The sequence below is a fragment of the Paramormyrops kingsleyae genome, chromosome 16 (assembly GCF_048594095.1).
Source record: "Paramormyrops kingsleyae isolate MSU_618 chromosome 16, PKINGS_0.4, whole genome shotgun sequence".
Lineage (NCBI taxonomy): Eukaryota > Metazoa > Chordata > Actinopteri > Osteoglossiformes > Mormyridae > Paramormyrops > Paramormyrops kingsleyae.
In genome coordinates this window covers 13577654-13601717 of record NC_132812.1, presented here as the reverse complement: position 1 = coordinate 13601717, position 24064 = coordinate 13577654, and the positions used below count along the sequence as shown (strand labels likewise).

At 40.6% G+C, this 24064-nt stretch overlaps 1 protein-coding gene across 5 annotated transcripts; it reads left to right on the top strand.

Annotated features, from left to right (window-relative positions):
- The first annotated feature begins 2179 nt into the window (after nt 1-2179).
- Nucleotides 2180-22105, top strand: sestd1 (SEC14 and spectrin domains 1). 5 transcript variants are annotated; one of them, XM_023801751.2, is made up of 19 exons: nt 2180-2491; nt 4256-4314; nt 6316-6400; nt 8368-8476; nt 9611-9701; nt 11000-11113; nt 14107-14220; nt 14411-14505; nt 14762-14817; nt 15770-15981; nt 17014-17136; nt 17805-17999; nt 18093-18207; nt 18351-18510; nt 19571-19652; nt 19765-19887; nt 20170-20361; nt 20735-20856; nt 21048-22105. In XM_023801751.2, the coding sequence occupies exons 3-19, from the start codon at nt 6346-6348 to the stop codon at nt 21202-21204; spliced, it is 2115 nt and encodes a 704-aa protein (XP_023657519.1). In that variant the 5' UTR covers nt 2180-2491; nt 4256-4314; nt 6316-6345; the 3' UTR covers nt 21205-22105. The 5 variants fall into 5 exon arrangements, with proteins under 5 accessions (XP_023657519.1, XP_023657521.1, XP_023657518.1 ...); XM_023801750.2 differs by lacking the exon at nt 2180-2491 and adding an exon at nt 2507-2710; XM_023801752.2 differs by lacking the exon at nt 2180-2491 and adding an exon at nt 2857-3261.
- Nucleotides 22106-24064: the final 1959 nt, after the last annotated feature.

The following is a 24064-nucleotide window of genomic DNA, read 5'->3' as shown; positions in this document are numbered from 1 at the left end:
GAACTTAATCCCAGAAAACCCATTTCCACTGCATTTCAGCCCTGCCACAAAAGGACCTGCTGACATAATTTCAGTGATTCTCTCATTAACACAAGTGAGAGTGTTGATGAAGGCAAGGCTGGAGATCACTGTGTCATGCTGATTGAGTTAGAATAGCAGACTGGATGCTCTAAAAGGAGGGTGGTGCTTGAAATAATTGTTCTTCCTCTGTTAACCATGGTTACCTGTAAGGAAACACATGCAGTCATCATTGCTTTGCACAAAAAGGGATTCACAGGCAAGGATATTGCTGTTAGTAAAATTGCACCTAAATCAACCATTTATAGGATCATCAAGAACTTCAAGGAGAAAGGTTCAATTGTTGTGAAGAAGGCTTCAGGGCGCCCAAGAAAGTCCAGCAAGCACCAGGACCATCTCCTAAAGTTGGCTCAGCTGCAGAAACAGGGCACCACCAGTGCAGAGCTTGCTCGGGAATGGCAGCAGGCAAGTGTGAGCGCATTTGCACGCACAGTGAGGTGAAGACTTTTGGAGGATGCTGTGGTGTCAAGAAGGGCAGCAAAGAAGCCACTTCTCTCTAAGAAAAACATCAAGGACAAACTGATATTCTGCAAAAGGTACAGAGATTGGGGTAAAGTCTGGGGTAAAGTCATTTTCTCTGATGAATCCTCTTTCTTATTGTTTGGGGCATCTGGAAAAAAGATTGTTCAGAGAAGAAAAGGTGAGCGCTACCATAAGTCCTGTGTCGTGTCAACAGTAAAGCATCATGAGACCATTCATGTGTGGGGTTTTTTCTCAGCCAAGGGAGTGGGCTCACTCACAATTTTGCCTTAGAACACAGCCATGAATAAAGAATGGTACCAAAACATCCCCCGAGAACTTCCCCCAACCATCCAAGAACAGTTTGGTAACAAACAATGCCTTTTCCAGCATGATGGAGCACCGTGCCATAAGGCAAAAGTGATGACTAAGTGGCTCTGGGTACAAAACATTGACATTTTAGGTCCATGGCCAGGAAACTCCCCAGACCTTAATGCCATTGAGAACTTGCGGTCAATCCTAAAGAGGCGGGTGGACAAACAAAAACCCACAAATTCTGACAAACTCCAAGCATTGATTATGCAAGAATGGGCTGCCATCAGTCAGAATTTAGCCCAGAAGTTGATTGACAGCATGCCAGGGCGAACTGCAGAAGGACCAACACTGCAAATACTGACTCTTTTGATAAACTTAATGTAATTGTCAATAAAAGCCTTTGACACTTATGAAATGCTTGTAATTATGCTCCAGTATACCATAGAAACATCTAACAAATAGATCTACAAACACTGAAGCAGCAAACTTTGTGAAAACCAATACTTGTGCCATTCTCAAAACTTTTGGCCACGACGGTACAGGTACCTAAAAATTAATCTCTTTGCCTACCCCATCTTGCTCTTCATAGTTCGGGGGGTCACAGCACATGGTCGGCTATCGTGCCTGGATTTGGGAGTTAAGGGCTTTGCTTAAGGGCCCATGGTCATGTGACTGTTCGGCCCAGGACAGGGCTCAAACCAGCGACCTTCTGATCATGGGCACAGAAACTTAGCCAGTTGAGTCACTCACATAAATAAATGACCGTAATGTAATGGCACCACTGAGCCACTGTGCCACCCTCATCTGAGAGGCCAGAGTAGGAAAGAAACATCATTCCAGTTTAATTCTCCATGCAGGGGCCCTGCCAAAGTAGATGTTTTGAAAATGCTCTCCTAAGCCTGACTTTGCAATTAGAACGTTTTCCGCCCTAAATCGCTTGAATGTGAGAAATACAAAATTGTTTTATATTTTTGCCGACTCTTCTTTTTTATGATAAAAGGATCAGTACACCAGGCCTGGAGACTTAAAATTGTAAGTGAAACTGGGTCAAATTCTTTCAGCTTTAAACAAACTTTAAAAAGTTGTCTTTCAGGTTGTTAGTTTAACTGTTACTATAATAGTAAATACATGTCTTCAGCTTAATTAAAATATTTTTGCTTTATAGTGAGGCACACCCGAGATTAACCATTACTAGATAATGCTCTGACCGTTAATGTTCCTTACAATGATTGCTGCCTAACCAGTAACAGCACATTGTCAAAGTGTTTAGTATGCCCTCGGAGCTTCCAGCCTTCCCAGCAGCCGCTTGCATTAGTGACTGCTATTCTGCCAGTATTGTCCTTATGGGGAGTGGCTTCGGTCGTGTAGGTCCAACCCACTAAGAAACAAAACATATGTGATCGTAAAACCTATATGATTATGCGAAATTCTCCGTACGTTCAACCAAGATGAATGGATGTATCATAATATTTCACCGAAATGAGGGCGATCATAAGTGACCTCACAGCAGTCCCTCGGATAGACTGATCGGTGAAACTGGGACGCAGAAAAGCTGAATGTTACGCCAAGCTGCCATTCACAGAACCATCGCAAGCAGTGAAGTTACCCCTAAGAAAAGCCAATACGGTTTTTTTTAAAGGTAGGTGTGGAAGTGGATCTCAAATATCCCGGATCGGACGCTGTTAGACCGGTAGACGGTGGAAACGCAACATCCATTTTCAGGAATATGGGTCACGGTGTCTGCAGTCTGTAACAGTGGGGAAGCAGGCGGTCTCTCTTTGGCAGTGTGCTGTGGTGTGAGGAGAAAACCTCGTGTTGTTACCGGTCGCCGTAAAATACCATTTCCTAACAAACACCGGTAAGCAGTAAGCAGTGTTTCGTTAATGCTTTGTTGCGCTTCGGAGCATTTTGCAAGTTTCTTTTCTTTTTATAAAGAGCCCGTATTGCTGAAATTCCGCTTAAGAGTAGGCCTAGGAGGAGGGTCTTTCCTTGGGCTTTTGTTTCGTGGCGGCTGCGCCCTAGGATTCAACTTAGCGCATTTTAGCAAAAAACATGCTGTATTACAGAATGAAAAGCCCAGTGTTTTGGTGATGGCGGAGAGATCATTTGTATAACATATTTTCGTGGTGGTGTGTTAGAGCGTAGATCTGGGAAACCTGAGATTATGAAGCTTGTCTCCCTAATGTATATCCTAGCTAGCTCGCTACATTCGGGCAGCGTATGTTTTTGGGTAGCAGCTGTACTGTTTAACAAGGAGGAAACCGTATTCGAGGCATAGTAAGAAGTCCAAAGTTAATAATCGAATGGGTCATTTCCAAACGAAAACAACCAACGCAACATTAATGTGAAGAACAAGTGGCCTCGGAGAGAGATTTTTCCAATCGCCGGAGTATTTTGCATATTTTCAAGGTGGTTTTCAGTAGGAGGTTAAAGGACGTGTGTTGTTTTAATATTGTGTGGCATCTGATAAAATAAATTACATTGCAGTTTTAAGAAGCAGTTGCGGGAGGCATTGCTTATGTTTATTGTTGATTGGTTGTTTCAGCATTAACTAGTTTGGCTAGTTACTGCATTCCCTGTAGTGTCAAGCAGGATACTTGAGCTGATTTTTTTCTGTGGTGATCAATATCTGTAAACACAGATCAAGATTAGCTCTGAAACGAAACTAATACCTAATTTTACTTATTTTTGTCCTGAAATATAAACCAGCTAGAAACCATTTCAGGACCTTAAAGAAACATAAAGTTAGTATATGATTTTTATGCTTAAAGCATTACAGTGATCTGATTTTAATGAGTTTTTTCCACGAGGTTATGGAGTAGACTGTGCTTTGGTTCTGCCTAGTGAGCTGTCTGAGAACACTTTATTGCAGAAAGGGTATGCTGTAACTCAAAGAGGGGCTCTGTAATTTGCCAATGGAATGTATAGCTCTGCTAATTCAAGCTTGCCGCATTGTAATCTCCTAATGGTCTTCTTTTTGCCTACTCTGTGTTTGCCAGCCAGTGTTAAGAAATCTGCTTGGACCCAGCTTTTTCGATTCTTTGCTAAATGTACACTTTCTGAAGGGTGTTTGGGCTGCAGTGCAGAGGCTTGTGAACCATTAAACCCAGACTGATTTAGTTCAGATGGATGATGCTGTTCCCCTCTTAGTTTTATCCAAATTATTGCTTAACTGGTGACTGTTGGGTTTTCTTCCATAATTTCCATTTCTCCTTAAGAGTTAAGTCTCAGTTTGCTACCTTGCTGACTCTGGATATCGGGAATAACGTTACTTCTTGGTAGCTGTTACCTGGAGTTGTTGTCTTTTCCTATTGATTAGTATCCGGGTTACGTGATGACAGACAGTCAGACTTATTTTGTTAACTTAAAAAGTGATGCATTTTCACTTGCCTCTTCTCTTCAGAACATGGGATGTGAAGAAAAAGCCTGAAGGTGTATTAACTATCAGACATTTGTGTACAGGTAGGTGACAGTTTTTTGAGACGTGAACCGACAACTGTTAGATTCTCTGAATGATAATTTCTCGTCTTATGATTTACAGTATATTGCTGTTTCTTGTAAGCAGATTTTCATTTCTGAGTTCAAACTGTTAAGCTGAAACGGTATGATTAAGGTAACTCAGCATATGCTGTACTTGTATTTAGAGTTGTGAGAGAAAAAACTCTCATGTTTAGTAAATAGTGGAACCTTCTTTTTGTCAATAAACACCACCAGGCTTTCTGTAGCTGCTGGTTAGTCCTGCACAGCTGGTGTGTTTCGCTCATTCCTCATTTCATGTATGTTTTTGGGACGTCTTGTTTTAATGGCCTGCTTCAAATCACGCAACAGTATTTTAGCATGATTGAGATCAGGACTCTGTCTTGACCATTTTATATATAGACTTTTCTTTCAGTTTGAGACACTCAGTCGATCTACTTGTGTGTTTCAGATCATTGTCATGTTGCATGACACAACTTACTTAAAGTTTTAGGTCATAGACAAATGCTCTGATGTTCCCCTGTAAAATCTCATAATACTACTTCAAAGAGTTTCATAATACAGTTTAATTTGGTCACATGATGATTGAAAGCTGTCTGGGTCATGGAAGCAAAGCAGAATCATACTCCCTAAATCAGGGGTCACCAACCTTTTTGAAACTGAGAGCTACTTCACGGGTACTGAGCCATACGAAGGGCTACCAGTTTGAAACGCCCTCCTAAACTTATCTAAACTTCATGTATAATAAATGTTTTAAATGCTTTTTTTTTAAAGATAATGTTATTTTCACATCTATATAAATGCAAATGTTGTTAAAGAAGGATAGCAAGAGGATAAAACAAATTTTTGTTGCTATTTTGAGTTGTGCTATTTTTAGAACAGGTCTGCGGGTGACTCAGGTGGTCCTTGGTGACCCCTGCCCTAAACTATACTTCACAGTTTGGATGTGCTTTTGGTGTTTGGTGTCTTCTCCAAGCATAACTGTGTGTGCATTTATCAAGAAGTTCAGCTTTTGTCTCTTCTGGGCCATTGTTCCATTAGTACTGTGGAACGTTCAGGTAGCCTTCAGAAAACTTATTTTGGATGAACACTTCTCTCGTTCAGGATACCTATTTGTTGAGAGAGAAGCAGTAGTGCTGAATTTCTAACATCTCTGAATTATCGGCCTGACAGCGGACTGAAGGAAGCCCGAGTCTTTAGAAATCGTTTTGTTACCTTTCCCAGGATTATGAGCTTCATCCACTCTTCTTCGTCGGAAATAAGTTTTGCTTGACCTTTATTGTACTTATCAGCTTTACATAATATATATATAAAAATTATTGATGAAGGTCAGGCCCACGTATTAGGATACCTGACCCCAGTGGTCCCCTATTCAAGAGTCAAGCCAAGTTGCCTTTGTCATATCATCCATATACAGTGGACCCAGTACCATGATTGAAGGGGATGGTTTTTCCAATACAGAGACGGTGGACACAAGGGTTTATATGCGTAGTGCAGTGTGTTTGTATGTTTGCAAGAAGAAACATGGCAACAGTGTGACAGGATCAGTTCAGCATTACAGCTGAAGCTGACTTACTTTTTTCATCAATGATTTGATTGTGCAAACCGCTTGTCAACATTTGACAGTATTAAATATTCTGCGTGTTGCTTATTAATTGACTGTCTTTATTAGGACACATTCAAACAGAAATCCACGTAATTAAAAGGGTTCACAGCCTTTTTATCATAACTGTGAGTACTGCTGCATAGACAATATTGGAGTGTCTTGTAGCAGTATTTTCAGGGACATATGTGTTTGTCATTCTCTATGCATTGCCATTTGTAAGCTATTTATTTAATCTTGTTTTTGTGTTTTTTTCCATAGTAATAGAAATAGTGATACTATCACTTTGGAAGGTGACACTTTTTTTTTAAAGTAAAAATATCACCCGACAGAAATATTGTTCATATATGGTTTTTAAATTGTTTTTACTCTGTTTTCTCTAGGTTGGAATTTGAAACTTAAAATTTACCAGTATGGAAGCTGCAGCTATTCTTCCTATCCTGAAGAAAAGACTGGCATTTTTGTCAGGTAACAAGCATATCTTCTTGTATTTTGGTGTTTAAATGACAACATCGCTAATCAGTGGATTTTATTAGAGGTATTGCCTTATTTACGTCATCCTTCAAGTCTTCTTTCAAGAGTATTCTTTTAGAAAAAGATTCACATTAAAGAGGATGGAATCTATTGTTAAGGAGTAGTAGCTGAGAGATAATTAATGTGTACATCTATGCTCATAATTTATGTCAAACAACCAAGGTATTTGTTTAATTATTATTTTCTATAAACATTCCCATTTATTAAAAAAAAATAATAAAAAAAAAACTGAGGCTTTCTAATGAATTTGTGTGGTCCTTACATAATAAAAATACGGAAAATTAAATTAAATATCAGTGGTGACTTGCTAAAGTTGCAGGTACTTAATTTTTCCTTTTTATGGATATTTTAATTATGTTCAGAGTACTAGAATCAGTAGAATGTATGATAGCTTAAGTTGTAGAGTACATTTTTGACCAGAGTACATAATTCATAATTAGGATTTTTAATCCTCAAAACCCGTAAAAACCTGCCAGGTGAGAATAATGACATGTTCATGCATCAACTTCTTAATATTTCTTATTTAACTCTGGAATGAAATCATAATCAGCTTGAATCAAATAGATATATTAATGTTCAACTCTATGTGACTAAAAGTGCATATTGACATTGTAATTGGTAAAACTTAATTATAGCTAGTCATTTCATTTAATTGTTAATTTTATTACATTTGGCTTTTGATTGAAGTATTATGATCTGATGGCACGGCTTGGTTTTAAAGTGTTCTACTGTTATGCGATTTTAGTCAGGTTAGTTAGCGTTTCAGCTTTTTAAAGTAGAAAATGAATTGCTTGGCACTTGAAGTGGTTTTTGGTTAGTACTCCATTGCAGAAAGAATTGTCAGTGTAATTTTCCTGTTAAAATGAATTGCATACTTAAAAGACAAGTATATTTTATTTTAACACACTGTTTTGGAACAATCTTGATGATCCTGCCTCTGTTGAAGGTCACTTACTTCCTCTCTCCTTAGTAACATTGGTTGTTTAATGGCATTTAACTTTTTTTTTGTTTTTGATAAGTTGTATGTTTTCAGTGATGGCTTCAAATCAAAGCTGTCACTATATTTCTGCTGACTGGTTAATGAATTTTTTGGGATGCTAATCATTTATTCCCTGTTTAAGTGACCAATTCATTGCATTTCCACATATGTGGATGTTTTGGTTTAGTTTTGTTTTCATGTGTAATATTGTTTTATGGCTTGAAGTTGCACAACATGTATAATTTGCTATTGGCAAATATAGGATAGCAGGATGGAGTGTCTGAAGTATTGCTTTTCATTAGTCCTGTAAAGAATTGACGACAACAAAAATCAATGTTTTTGGTTAAAATTGGTTTGTATATAGCCAGAGACCTCAGTGCTGATTTATGGGGATATTTCATAGTTATGCACAAACATTTATTGTTGAGTACAACAAACAAGTGACTCAGAAATATAAACATTAAATGAAACCATGTTTTTATTTTTTATTGTAGAGATGGCAAACAGTGAGCCATAAAAGTGCTCTTTTCTCATAAAAGCCTACTTGTATTAACAAATGCAATGCAGGAACATATTATTTAAAACCTAGTTGGGCTATTTTGGGATTGATAGCTGTTAACATTCAATGCATAGCCCTCATCATCAATTACTAATGGATGATGTAATAATACTTCAAACTAAGCCTTCCCAAGCCTCTTGAATATCTGAGAAAACACTCATTGCTGTGCTGTTTGCTGGGCCCTGATTCTCTGTTTAAGATCATACTGTGGACTTTGGACTTTTGACGTTGACCTAGATTTGCCAATGTCCTGTATGGATTTTTTGCTCCCTATTGTATTCCGCTGCTTCAACGTTGGCGCCTGTTTTGTCATTTCTTTCCATGTTTCTTTGATGCGACTGTTGGCACCACGCTGGGTCTCAGGAGGCAAGGACAGACGCAGCGGCCTGATCCTGACCATCCCGCTGTGCTCGGAGCAAACCAGCATGGAGGAGCTCAGCTCTACGCTCGACTACCTGCTTAGCATCCCGAGGTGACTGACGGAAAATGTGACTGAGATCACACAGCCCACTGCAAACCCCTTGGTGTCTTCACACCTAAATATGTATGTGGGCATCACACTGGCTCACTAGCTAGCATTGTGGCCTCCCATCACTGGTATTCAGCGATTGATTCCTGCCATGACTGCAAGTGTGTTTGCAGTTCTCCCTCAATGTTTCCCCTGTGATTGTGTGTGTTTCCATTGGGTACTCCCAGTTTCCTCCAGTATCCAAAAATGGTGAGGTTCATTATTACCTGGGTATTACTCTTAATGTGTGATGGTTGTGTGCTGTGTGATGGATTGACCTCCCAAGGCAGGGTGTCCTCAGCCTCGTGTTTCCTGGGAAAGGCTCCAGACTCATCCTGACCCTATAAGGGATAAGTGATTATATACGTAACATTCCTAAGCTTTCGTTACGCGGTGGGTTTCCAACATCTCCCTAAGCCTCTATGGATTTAATGAGCTTATGTCAAACTGAAATGATAGTATTCACTTCTGACTTACTGGTGGAGTGCCAGTTCGTGGTACGGTCACATACGGCTCAGGTCCTGGTGGCAGTGGGAAAGCGCCATTAGTGATAGTAGTGAATGCTAGTAGTGAATATGAGTAGGCCATGTCCTTCATGGAAGCCCTTATCCCCTGCCGCCATCAGACACCTGCAGTGATTTCTTCGCCCTTGTCTGAACACACTACTCATCCTGCACCTCCTAATATTATCTGTTCAGCTTTAGAGGTCACACTTCAAGGCTATTAGAATGGACCCAGTTTGCTCCCTCTGACATTTAGCAAATTGGTTCCTTTGTGGGGTTGGGGGGCTTTCGGCTAGCTAATGAGCCTAGCATAGCATCACACCCCTGGGTGTCGGAGCGTTCGTAGGTGTCATCAAAATGCCAACAAATCCCTACGCTTTTACTTTTGGGAAGGACTCATTGAGAAAAGATGAATGTGTGGCCATTGGGAAGATTATCTCGTTTTTTTCAACATGCTTGTATAGTATGAATAACTCACAATTTCTGCCGTCAGCTCACAGGCATATAAATACGAGCAACAAATCCTTTTTTACTGGAATTAAGCAGTTCTAATTTCTGACTTTGTGGCTGTTCCCTGCCCCTCCCCCACCTCTAGTGAGAAATGCAAAGCGAGAGGATTCACTGTCATTGTGGATGGAAGGAAGTCGCAGTGGAATATCGTGAAGACGGTTGTCCTGATGTTGCAGGTAGGAACAAAGGAATGCATTAATTCGCGTCGTCTTTCTCCCTTGTGCCTCTGGTCGCGTTCTAATTGGCAGGATGCGTTTCATTGTGCCCCCAGTGGAGTTTTCCCCCGTGGCCAGTTATATACATGCTGGCTTCATTTTTATCTGGTGCTGTGGTTGCACTAATTAATCATCACAGTTATGAATATTCACTGTGATAACTGGATGCAGCACAGTATATATTAAAAAATATAAGGAAAAATACAGTGGCATGTTTATGTACCAAGGGGACAATGAATCTGTGGGCTGTAGGTAAGGTGAGTAGCATACTTAATTTTTACTCTATGTTGGTCTGAATTTGAATGGAAGATTAGAGACTGTCCCATTTGCAAATTATGCTAAATAATCTTAAGTCCTATATGTGTGACTTATTTAGGAGGACCTGCACAATAGAGAGACCAATGTGGATAATCCCTTTAAAAATCGTTTTCTGCTGTAGTAATATTTTGGTGTTTTATGACTTAAAATGAGTCATTTTACAATACATTTTTCATTTTTAACAAGACAAACAGAAACAAGTATCCCAGAGATCAGGTGGCCTTTATTGCCATATGATCCATCTGCAAATATACAATAATCAAATATGGCTAGATTCACTCTTGTGTTTTATGATGTATTAATATTTCCTTTATATGTTGTCTTGTGACCAGAAGCCTGAAGTACAATCAGTGACCTCTCCTTCAGGCCCATTAACACAATTAGACCTTTCAGTAGGCTGTCTGCTATGCCCTGTCCTCATTTTGCCAGCAAAGATTGCTTGGCAGATATTTTTGCCTTTTATTTGTTGGGCGCCAAAGTAGCAAAAAGGGGTAAAGTGCTTGTATAAAAATTTATGTGTGTTTGAAATGCCGATCTCCTGAGTCAACAGGGAATATGTTTCTCCTAGCTGGCCTTTATTTTTGAATCTGCGTCATAAGTCATTCTGTGAACTCGGAAGAATACTGGTGGCATGTACACATCAAAGCACAGCCTTAAATAAAAGCACAAATATTTATGTATATAAGCAAGAAGATGCACATACATCTACAAGAAAAGGTTCATAGTGTACATGGAAATCACATAATATATCTGTGAAAATATGTATTTACATTGAGCAGAAATGTCTGTGCGATTACTTTTCTCTGTTATGTGGGGGATTTAGCATTCATTTCTATTTGTTATGCTTTATTAAAAATGTAATGTTTGTAATTCTATACTGATGTTTCATAGTGTGTGCACCCTTTGCATTATATTTGCTTATTGATGGTGTTTGTCTCTAGAACGTCATACCAGCAGAGGTCTCCTTGGTGTGTGTAGTGAAGCCTGATGAATTCTGGGACAAGAAGGTCACCCACTTCTGTTTCTGGAAAGAGAAGGACAGGCTTGGATTTGAGGCATGTATTCAGATTTTGCATGTTAATTTTTTTATCATTCTGTCCCATTTCATATTTCCATCTCTTTAAGACTTTCTGACATCTTATTTAAAAATGAGGGGGAAACCTTTCTGTTTGCAAAAATGCGTCAGCCTGTTATAATTGAATTTGAGCTGCTCTCGATGATGGAAAGGGTTGCGAGTGATATTATTTTATTGTCGTCTTGATGTATTTCTGGTTTGTCTAAATACAGGACAATGATAAATGGTCAGATCTCAAAGATCCCCAGTGTGGCTCACATCCCTAAACTATTTCCCTGGTAAGCAGTCGGTGATATTGCGGTTTAGTTAATGACTCTGGCCAGCATGGCTTCGTATTTTAATTTTCAGATTGCAAAGTGCAGTGCAATTCCTGATCAGTCAGTGCTGACACCATGACGCTGGCAACCGGTGAGGTGCAATCCAAGACCAGTGTGTTAGAATCCTAAATAAAGAGCTTAATGCACCCTGTTTTTGGTTTTAAGTTGTATCAGTCTGATGTGGATTCGTGGTGGGCAGTCAGGCTGCACATGTCTGCACAGACCCTGCAGCAGAGGAGCCCGTAGCAGCTCAGTGAATAAACAATGCACCGTGAGTCATGCTCAGAGCTGAGCGCTATTGTTACAATGGTACGGCACTGAGTGGTGGCCCTTTGGGATCTTTCCATTCACTCGCTAAAGTGGAAGCTGGTTGGGGCTGTTGTCTGAGATAGAGGCAGATGGCCACAAAAATAATGGCATTTTCATAATTTATGGTAGATAGGGGGAAAATATACCTTTGTCCATGTCATTCTCATTATGAAGATCTTTTGGTCATGCGTAGTTCTAAAAACAATGATACAGATGGTCTTATTTAGATTTTCCACAGTTATTTTCCGTTTCTAAGGCAGCTCTATATTATTAGTTTGAATTCCTTAGCCCAAGTATGCTGACTTGTTAATGAGTCATGTTTGTGATTTATTTACTTAAGCAGACATGAACTTGTGCTTCTTCCTCTAAAAAAAAAATGTGAGCATTACCTTGAATAATCAGCTTTGAATCGGCTATATGGCCTACATTGGAAATGGCTCTTTAATAACTTATACATAATGTAATAAGAAGGCGGCAGATAAGCGTATCCCCTCATCTCCTATGTAGCGTATCCTAGATACTCACTGAGGTCCCATTGAGAACTGTAACTGGAACCTGGCCTTTTTAGGCACCCGTGTCTGGGCGACAGACCGATCGATGTTAAATATGCATATGGACTGATCCATTTCCTTTCCCCAGTCTTTCATGATGTCTCCTGGTTTTTAGGGCCACTGCTTGAGTTTCTGTCATTTATTCCTTCTATGTTGCCAAATAAACTTCAACTACCACCCTGGTTAAACGGAAAGGTATAAAACATTGATATTGTGTTTCATGCTCCCAAGTCTGGGAATCAAGCTTAGAGATTTCTTTTTTTGCTGCAGTCTGGGATCTGATCTCCTTTCGCATTTCTCTTACTTTGGCTGTTAATTATAAGGTCTAAATTGGTCTGAATTTAATTAATCTTGATGAGAAATCCTCAGAGATTGGAGAAAAATGTGATATGGTAGGGTGCCACACACACACTTTGTTGGACAGTGGGTTGTAAATTTTTATACACTGGTTGGTAATGTCTCAGAACTTGCTGGGGGATTTAAAAATTGGTGGCCCGAAGCCAATATGGGATAATTCTTGAAGTGTGTGGATTTGTAACAAAATGAGCATTCTGTTCTGAAGGTGAAGTTCCCCCACATGCCCAGCATGACTAGCTATTTTTAGGGACTGTATTGTTCAGTTAATTCCATAACCATGCTGCTGTCTTTCCGTTGGACACTTTGTAGTCCCCAGGAAGCATTGCTGTGGTGATAAACTATTTACATTAGTAGAATTTTTGTTGTTAGCTTCAAAGGATGATGTTCCACACTATCTTTAAACTGTCATACTATTGATTTTTGGATTACTGTACTCCCAAACTATGTTTCAAAGTGCAGATTTAAATAACACTTTTCTCAATTCAGCAGTAATTTGATATATAGCGATACTAGTATGGAATCGATCATTCTGTTTTTCTTTTACATTTTCTTTGTGTCGGAGGTTTTCCTTTTAGTTCTGTATTTTGCTTTCAAAAAGTAGTACTTTTTAGATAGTCAAATGTGTTTCAATATCAACACTAATGTTACCATTCATAGAAGTTGAGCAGACATCTCTAGCATCACTCATCAGCTATACTGTTCCAGAGTTGAATTTTTGTGCTGTTTTATTTTGTGACATGTGCATGGCATATTGAGTACAATGCAATGCCTGGGCATGCTAATTAAGAGTATTCGCCTCCCCCTCTCTCTGTGATTCTTACCAGACTTATTTTGCTACAGACCAGTCACACTGTTTCTAGTGTGTTGATTCAGCTGTGCACATCAGCAAGGGCAGCTGTTGACTCGCGTGGCCGTGTCGCGCCGGGACCGATCGAGTTAGAGCTGGGCGACAGGAAAGCGGTGACTCAGAGCAGTGGGCCTCAGAGACTTGGGCAGATCGCAATGCCAGCAGCTGCTGTTGTCAGGCCCTAATCATGAGGAATGTGTGAACAGTCAACAGAAAGGCCTGATGCCTTTGCCTGGTGTGAACGACCTTTCCTGGGACACGGCTCACCAGAGGTGGTTGCACCGATACTGTGTACGGTTGATGGTTCTCTGCAGTTGACGTTTTATCAATTTTGAATAAATCGGGTAATGTTGCCTTGTTTGAGGCAGCCGTTTACCAGACTCGGCTTCCCAGAAGATTCTGCTGCATTAGCAATCGATAACAAGGCCGTCAGCATATTGTCTTGCACTCAAAACCCAAAAGACAATCTGGTCTCGTCCCTCTGTTAAATGCACTTTCGTTTTATTCTGTCAGTATCACTCAGTCTTCATTGTGAAGTCACAGTTGAAGCCACACTGGGGATTTAATAACATCTTGCGCCTCTTTCTTGCAGGTTATTCTTGTGTCTGCCAATAAACTTACACGGTACATTGAGCCTTGTCAGCTGACGGATGAGTTTGGGGGCAGCCTTGTGTACGACCACATGGACTGGCTGAACAAAAGGCTGGTAAGCTTTTGCCAACTGCATGGCACAGAGCTTTCTCGCACTGAAACCACTTCAGGCTCATACATGGGCCCATCTCTTTAGCCCACAGCTGTCATCTTTCAAACTCTTGCAGCCACAGGAGCCTTGCTGGCTGTATTGGTGACTTTTTTTTTGCAGGTCCGCCATTTAAAGAGATTTATGCTCATCTTAGGTCTTTGAGAAATTCACCAAGGAGTCCACATCCCTGCTGGATGAGCTTGCGGTCATCAACGAGACCGAGGCAGGAAACCACCCAGACAAAGAAAGGTGCATAGTGTGGTAGTATGGGCAGCGGACCTGTGAGCTATTATATTTTTGAAAATACCTTCAGTCATTGACTTAAGTCCTTATATTAAAGGGAATCACCCACTGGCATTAACTTTTCCTGTATTGAGAAATGTTTTCATGAGTTGTATTAGTCTCATATGTAGATTATCATTTCATATTTATCTGCTTGACCGAATGTGTTGTTGATACTGTAATGGCAGGTATTTTTCAACAAGCTTCTTTGTTTTGTCACCAGACCCACAGACTGTAACTTTCTCCCGTCCTTTGACCCAGAAACAGTACTCCAGACGGGTGAGTTTTATTTTCAGCTTTTGTGGTTCTCATATATTTTGAGTCAAAGCATATACCAGAAATCCACCTTTTCCTTGTAATGTTTGTATGCACACATAAGCACTGTTTCGGGCAATTTATTTTCAATGCTATGGTTACACAAATAGAATTGGCTCTGTGGTTGTAGATGGTGGTTGGATGTTCCAGAATAACGTGTCATCAGCTTAGTCCTCCTACCCACAAGCCTTAAGTAAACACACCGTTTTCAGCTTCATTTGTGGGGTAGCCCTGGCCTTCACTTTTGAAATATTTCAACAGAACGAGTGACAAGAGGCAGAGCTGGGACAATAATGAGAACGTTGTTTGTAGAAATGGGCTGTGTGTCTCCCTTGCAATGCTTCCCACAGATGAAAACAGCGTGTCAACCACAAATTCCAAATGCCTTGCATAATGAGGCGGTAACAGAGTTTTTCTCACAGTTATACTTGTCCTTCCATCACCGAAAAAGACGAAAAGGCAAATTCAAATAAGGGCCGACTTATTTTTATGAAAAATGATACTTTGATATAAATAAAGCAGGTATAATGTGGGTTAGGCGTTTTTGGCGCCAGAGATATTGATGTATTGGAATGTATCCTTGTGTGAATTAAGCAGAGAACAAATCGTTCCCCGGGAACTTTATGTTGCTCATAGTCCTGTTGGAAGCTTGGCGATACAGAGTTGAATGAGTCATTTTAGCTAATCTCCCTCTCCCTGATGGTTTTCCTGGTTCTTAGGCTTGTGATCTGTCTTATAGCCAAGATTTCTTCATTTTTTTCTGTGACTAAAGCTGGATCCCGAGTGACTGACTGTATTAAATTCATAAATGCATTATTCATTATAAATAAAAGTGCGTGACTAGATGTAGCCATGATCAGAGTAAGCATGGTACTGCTGCTTTGAGACTCCTTTGACTGGTTACTGCTCACTCCAGGCCATGAGCTGTTGTCAGAGCTACAGCAGCGCCGCTTCAACGGTTCTGAGGGCGGGACGGCCTGGTCGCCCATGGACGATGAGCTGCTGGCTCAGCCCCAGGTCATGAAACTGCTGGATTCACTGAGGGAGCAGTACACCAAGTACCAGGAAGTGTGTCGGCAGCGCAGCAAGCGCACACAGCTGGAAGAGATCCAGACCAAGGTCATGCAGGTATATGTGACTCTGTAGTCGGAAGGTCGGTGGTTCAAATCCCACGGCCGTCAGAGTGATGCTCCTCTTAGACCCTTGCACAGGGCTCCTAACCCCAGTTGCTGATTCTGCTCTCTGATCCTTGCTTTTGGATTGATCTGGCCAAAAATGCCTGCTAAAATGAATAAATATAAAAGTAAAAATGAATGTTTGTAGCCCTGACTGCGAGCTGTTGGAGACGTATCGAGGGAATCATATTGAATCGAGACGCAATTCAAAAAAGCTGAAAAGCTGAGATGTTTTTCCTTTGAATCCATATGTGGTTTCTCTTCAGGGAGAAGTAAACCAAGAAATGTCTTTCACAACTAGGGGTGAATTTGCTTCTCCCTCTTGGACCTCTCTCGTTCACTTTATAAAAAACATGTTTGCCAGTACCCCTAGCTCACTCTCCAACTATTAATCTGTACTTTATATTTTAACACCAAATGACCTTGCAGTTTAGTTTTTTTTTTTTCTTGTCATCTTTTTGTGATTAAAACAAATCAAATTATAGTTCTGGGAGTTTTAAAGGTCTGTGTGTGCTATGATAGCTGTTGTAGTTCTTGTTAGATTCTGGTCTTAAAACAAAAGAATCTTTAGATTATACCAGGTCCGACTGATGCCATGTCAAACCCAGATAAACAACCTGCATTGTGCTACTCAAAGTTGTTAATGACAGAAGAAGGCCCAGTGCTGTAGTGAACGTTGTTGCTGTTGCTATGTATCATTCATCACAAGGACAAAATCTAACAATCCGAATCAAATGTTTGTTACTATGGTAATACAATCTGTGTCTTATAATACATTTTCTACTGCTGACCTTTCTATTTTATGATTTATCCCCCCTCCCCCGTGCTGCGTATGTGTTTTGAAATGCACGTTTTTGCTCATTTTTGGAATAAGTCAGATGTTAATGAAACGAGTTCCCCATCTTGGCCCTGTGGAAGTTTTCGAGTGTTGGGACTGGTGTAGTAATTAAAGGCACGTTAATGAACGCACCCCTTTGGTGCACAGGTTGTGAATTGGCTGGAGGGCCCTGGCACAGAGCAGCTCCGCGCACAGTGGGGGATCGGCGACTCCACCAGAGCCTCCCAGGCACTGCAGCAAAAGCACGAGGAGATTGAAAGTCAGCACAGTGTAAGTACCTGCCCATCTGCTCCCTCTATAGGCCACGCCCCCTCTCTGTCTCCCCTTCCTCCCCGCTGTTCTTAATGAAAGGGAAACTGAGAAGCCCCATTGTCTGTGACCGACACCTGATTTGCACATTTGTATGGCTTCTCCCTAATCACTTTTTAAAGAAATATACTTTGAACTGACTATGTTTAATAATTGACCTTTTGAAGTGCGGATGACTTAGAAAGCAGGAGGCATTCAGCTTTATCCAAGGAGTACATTAATCATGCTTGTTAAAGGCAGTCACTTTTGACAGCAGAGAATACTTTAATTAGGTCAGTGGAACGTTATTAATGTAGTTATTCAGATTGAACACATTTATGCAATTGCCTTTGACCTTTCAAGATCAGGTGTGAATTTGTTTTCCCTTTGCCTCATTAGTCACTAATAATGTATGACCTTCAATGGAGATTAGCAGAGTTAACATTTCTGCATAGGTGACCATAATTATATTAGATAAAACTGAAACATTTGTTCCTCTTTAACAAACTTTGGCAGAATGCAATGTAATACAATGGTAAATGTGAGCATTGTGTCAATGTTTTATTGTTATGGTGGTGGTCAGTTGTGAACAGCTCTGTGTTAGTGCATGGCGCTGGCACTTGGTCATTCCGAATGTCGACGTAATACAGGAGTGGTTTGCTGTCTACGTGGAGCTGAACCAACAGATCGCAGCGCTGCTCAGTGCAGGGGACGAGGAGGACCTGGTGGAGCTGAAGGGCCTGCAGCAGCAGTTGAGCGACGTCTGCTACAGACAGGCTAGCCAGCTGGAGTTTAGACAGAACGTGCTGCAATCTGCCCATGATTTCCACAGCACTGCTCAGGATGTACGTCCCACGTTTAATGCCTAATTGTACAGTTGCTAGCCAAGTGCGCTCATAGCTGTGTTAATGGCGATAGCACGGTTTGTCTCCTGTCAGTTGTCTCAGCAGCTGGACGGGTTGTTGGGGATGCTCTGTGCAGACGTGGCCCCCGCCGACGGAGCTGCTGTGCAGCAGACGCTGAAGCACCTGGAGGAAAAACTGAAAAGCGTTGGTAGGTTGTTTTTTTTTTTTTAATGTATTAGTCTGGCTAAAGGCACCCTTTGTAAATATTTGGTAGTGATGAATGAAAGGGACCGTCTTGCAATAAAGCTAAACAGCTGTTTTAATGTGATTTCATTTCTGTTTGGATTTCAGAGGGTGCTCTGCAAGGCTTGAGGGAAAAGGGTCAAATTCTTCTTGAGCAGATCTCTAATCAGACATCATGGTCATACGGGAAGGATATCACAGTCAAAAACAAGGAAAGCATAGATCACATACAAAGCGTCATGGAGGATATGCAGCTGCGGAAACAAAGGTTAGTTTGTCCTCGTTTTCTCTGAATTAAGTAAGGCTTCAGGTATGGTAAGCTGTGCATTATGTTTTTAAACTCTCAGCTAGAGAGACAATGAACCGTCTGATGCACAGTGGAATGCGTTTAAAAATGTAAAATGCTTGGCTTGAGGAGCATTAATCTGCGTTTGTACCAAAAGACATTATTTTCATGTTTATGAGCTGAAAGCACTTTTATCAGTAAAGCTACCATACACGACCACCCCCCACTTTTACAGCAACTATTTTTGGAGAAGTCTTTATAATTGTGGCGAGTGATTGAGTTATTTTAGTAAGGGAGGTGACAGCTCTTTTAAAATGAGTTACCCTCTATCAGGAGCCACTTTAGGTTTAATACTAGGAGCCGCAGAGACAGGGAAGCCAACAATTTACATGACACTCATGGTTGCACGCTCACGAAACACGCACATTACATAGATAAGTCATATACAGTTAACATAAACACACAAATAGGCACATTAATTTATACTATTTAAAGATCTGCATGGTGCTGGGAACTGCATAATTAGTCCTGCTGACCAACCCTGAGGCGTCACACTGCGTCAGGCAATAGTCAACAGCGGGTGGGATCACTGAGCGTATGACATCGATTATGTTTGAAGTATGTGGCCATCTTTAGCCAGGAGCTAAATAATTTACAGCATCTACTGTTGTATGTGCATAATGACATTTAAATTCTAGTCCTTGAATATAAGATCAGTTTTTTTTAGATGTAATGTTTTGGAAAAAGGTACCGTCTTGTATTTGGGCTAATATGGTATTATCTTCTGCCAATGATGTAAACATTTCCCTTTTTAGTTTTTCTTCATTTTAAATTGTATTCTGTGTCTCACATTTTAAGTAATGTTAGCTATAATAGATTATGATAGCACCTTGTTTTAGTATTGTGATTCACCTGGCTGGTACCACATGTGCAGTTAACTGACACCCATCTGGCTAATCATATTTGAAAATTCAGCAGCGCTGTGGTATAAAAAATATAGCTGTACTTTGTAAGATTTTAAAGAAATATGCTTTGTATGAAGATGTGAGGACATGGTGGATGTGAGGAGACTGAAGATGCTCCAGATGGTTCAGCTCTTTAAGTGTGAAGAAGATGCTGCACAGGTCTGACAGCTTCACCTGCGAATTTAGCAGTTTAAAGTTTCTTGGTGTCACACTGTATGTTTGAAAAGATTTTGCAATGGATGGATGTTTTTCTTTTTTTTTCCACAACCAGGCAGTTGAATGGCTGGGAGAGCTTCTAGATGCTCTCCTGAAAACTCATATCAGACTAGGAGACGATGCACAGGAAACCAAAATATTATTGGAGAAACACAAAAAATTTGTGGATGTTGCACAGGTATGGAATTTTAATGTTTTGTATATTATGCCGGGTTATTACAATCACTGCAGTTTCTAAGGGTGCGTGCGTGCGTGCGCGCTATGGTTGCGTATATATTACATTGTGGGGACCAAATGTCCAATGTGAAAAATTATTTTGACTTTGTGGGGACATGACTGCTGGTATTTTTGAGATTACGGTTTTTCCCTTTAGAAATTAATGTTTAGTTCCCACAAAGACGTGAATACAAATGTGCTGTGTATGTACAAGTAGTCTTAACTTTTATTTTTTTTGTCCCAGAGTACTTATGACTATGGGAGGCAACTCCTGCAAGCTACTGTGGTCCTATGCCAGTCTTTGCGTTGCACCACACGCTCATCAGGTGACACTCTGCCACGCCTCAATCGCATCTGGAAACAGTTTTCTGTCACATCTGAGGAAAGAGTGCAGCGGTTGGAGATGGCCAACTCCTTCCACGTGGCAGCTGAGAAGGTACACTCCTAGTAGACTTCTTAACATGCATCTGGTAAACAACAGTAGTGCTGTTAAATGCATCTGGTAAACAGAGGGAAACAATTAGGTGACTTCTCACTTAGCATGCCAATTTCACTCTGCCTCAGCCAGGGGGCGCCAGCAGTGATGCATGCTTGGGGTGCCACATGGCCTTTGACCAGCACTGGTTAGAGGACAGGTTGGGGGTTAGGGGATCTGTCCTCTTATCACTTTTAACCTGCATCAAAATAAGTACTGGGGTGCAGTCTTTGTATTGTGTGACCAGACCTTGCATTTAAATGCAAATATCCCTCATATACATTACAGCCCTCAATAATTAGGCTGGTTCCTTTTGTTTCCATTGCAAACTTAGATCTTGACTGATTGCGCGGAACAGCCTGAGACTGGTATGGATTTGGAGACGTATGAGGAGGTGGAAGCAGTGGGGAAAGCTCTTCTGGACAGACTGACTATACCTGTGGTTTTCCCTGATGGGTAAGAGCTGAGAGACATTCATGCAGGCTAGTCCTTCCCGAGGTGTAGTCACATCAAAGCTTGCCTGCAGAGTGTTTCATTTAGATGTGCTCATACTAAAATGATTTGGTGTCACTTACCCGCCTCCCTTCCGTCACCCTCGCTAGCAGAAGGTACATTTTGTTCTCGTGCCACTTGTTGGGTGTCCACAGGAGCGAGCAGTACTTTGGAAGCCCCAGTGACATGGCCGCCTCTGCAGAGCACATCCGGGACAAGATAAAGCTGGTCGAGTCAAGGAGGCTGCAGCAGCAGGAGGAGGCAGGGCAACATCTTGATGAGGCTCTTGAGACGGCCTCCCTTGGCAGCTAATGGGGCCTCTAGCAGGGGACCTGACTGTTGCAAGTTGGAAAGAGAGAAGCCCGGTTATTCTAAGGGTATCACCGCATTCCTTCCATCTCTGTTCTAGTCTGTCTTGCCAAGCCATATTAACCTTCTCATGTGGAATTAAGGATTGTGGGCTCTTCCGCGCTTGCATACAGAGCAGTAAGGACTGTTTGCACTGATCTCTTCCTCCCAAAGCTTTACCTGGCCTGTTACTTGTCCTTTGCTGACAGGTGACAGAAGTTTCCATGGTGCTACTAAACCTGTAGAATGTATAGAAAGCGCCCTCTGTATTTGGTATTCCCCGGTGCTTTAGATTTCTAGGCCTTAGGCAGATTTCCTGTTTGTAGACAGTAAGCATTGTATTTTATAAGTTTTTTTTTTTTTTTTTTAAATATATATATCTTTGACGGTTGCTGCAATTTTTGTAGTGTGCCACAGTTCGCAGACCCTGCTTCCTAAAAGCCTTTGATACTGGCGTAAACTTACTGTTTTAAGTAAATATGGATTGTATATTATGCAAATACAAGCAGCGTTAACCAGCTTTTAAAGATGTGCAGATTGCTGTTATTCTTGTGTACATCCATGTACAAAATTAAAGGAAAGCTTTGTTAGAAAATGTGGATTAGAACTGTAAAAGCTTTTTAAATTAAAATTATGGGAATTATGTTCAGTCTATTCATAATTGTCGTTTTAAAGTATACTCCCTTTGCATCTTAAAGCATGCTATTAAAAAATGAATTCTATATTTATTTCAGGTTGTTTTTATTTGTAAATTGATGTGATTTTAAAAAATGTAGTGCCACATACATTTTAAGTTTCCAAAGTTAATTGTAAATTTTATGAAAAACTGGCCCAGTACAAATAAATACGCAAACATCTGACCAAACATTTTGAAATTATGTTCTTATTTAATATTGTATAACATTTCGAGTAATATTTTTGCCATTTGCACAAGTACAGGTACATTGGAATTCTTGTCTTTGCCTACCTTGTCTTGCTCTCCATACATTATGCCTCCAGATTAGGGCACGTAGAAACACCACACGCTGCTAGCAAGTTCCAGAAGGGCTGTACAATTTACTGTGCCTAAGTCGCCAACCTACTGTATACGTAACATACACAGGTGTGTAATACAAAATGGTCATGCTGTGTCTCCAGGGGCAAGACAGGTCAAAATGCCTTCACCCAACACACACTACTTACCCACCAGGAAGAAAGAAAAGAAAAATACAACTACCCTACCTCGCAGGCTACACCAAAAACAGCTAAGAAGTTTTACAAACAAAATGGTGCTTACCCCCTTCCAGCAGTGAACAAAAACAATATTTAGAGATGTGTACACTGAACAATCAAACAGGAAAAACACAATCTCAGCAGAGAAACACCATCATAATCATTTCTGCTGCGGGCTTATCTTTCTGACCTTTATAATCTCCCAGGACTTCCCACATAAGGCCTCTGGGTGTCATAGCCCCCCTTGTAGGACAGGAGAAGAACAGAGAGAGGAGGAAACCACAGGCAAGCCTGTAACACCATAGCTTGGGGGTCACATCAAAGGGCAGACCAACATGCGGTGCCCCTGGAGATGGGGGTTAAGGAAAAAAATGCATGGGGGAAGTACATTTAAGCAGATGTCCTGGTCAAGATCATAGGTGGCTTGTGCCAAGCAGTGCAGAATACAAGGCTGGGGTACACTTTCAATGGGACATCAGACAATTCCAATATTGTCAATTTAGAGATCCCAGTATTTTTCGACACTACCACCAGCTTACCATGCTTGGCCAATCGATACCTCACTGAGTTATTTAGCTAATCTAATTAATTTAGCTGATGATGAAATGTTATGAATACATAGAATGGCTGAGGTGCCCCTGGGGAGAGTTTTTTTTAACCAAAGTGGTATTAATCTTTCCAGCCCACAAGATAGCAGTAACTTTTTAAAGGAAAAAAAAAAAAGTTTTTGTAGTGTTTCCTTTTAATTTGCACATACCCTAATTAAATTGCATTTTTTTCTGAGCATGTATACACTTTCAAGAAGTTAAATAGCTTTAAACATTTTCTTTGACTGCCTAACACTTCATTAGACAATATTAGAGAAATAAGATTTTGCCGTTTTTAATCGTTCTTTTTTTTTCTTAAGAGATTTCGACTGGTATCCACAAGACAGCCTGTGTTTGAGATATATTCTGCTTTACCCAATTTCCAAAGAATTGACCCTTCATTTGTCCCTTTTTCGCTCAACCACATGGGGGCAGCGCTACGAAACATTGAGTAGCCTATATCTCTGTGCTACATGAGCGCTTTCTAAATCTTTGCTGAGGCTTTCTGTCATGTAAGTTTTAAAATTAAGAAGACCTAGTTTGTATTTGTATATGTACATTAGTCAGAGTTTTTAAACGTGTTTTAACATTTATATTTTCCACCAGAAAATAAATTTAAACAGTATAAGGCGGAAAACTCAACTTTCCGAATAGCCTCACGCAAATGAGCAGTCCACACACCATAGACAACTACGACGCACCTAAATAACTTAAATCTGCGCAAAATCCTCATGAATTACATATATATTTATTACATATTACGTAACTTAAACCGATTGCATGGATGTCTAATTTAAAATGATCTATAGTCCTTATACACATGTAACATATGTTACTCTTAATGTTTCATGCTCTGACTCTTTCGCACGTCAGTACCTCATTACACCAGTGGGGGGCGAAAGAAGGTACTTGTCGGTTGTGAACAGCATTATCTCGTTCCGTAATGAACGAACCGAGCACGTTAACTTCCCAGAATTGTTTGAAAGAACGCATCGTTCATGAAATATTTTATTATACCACACATG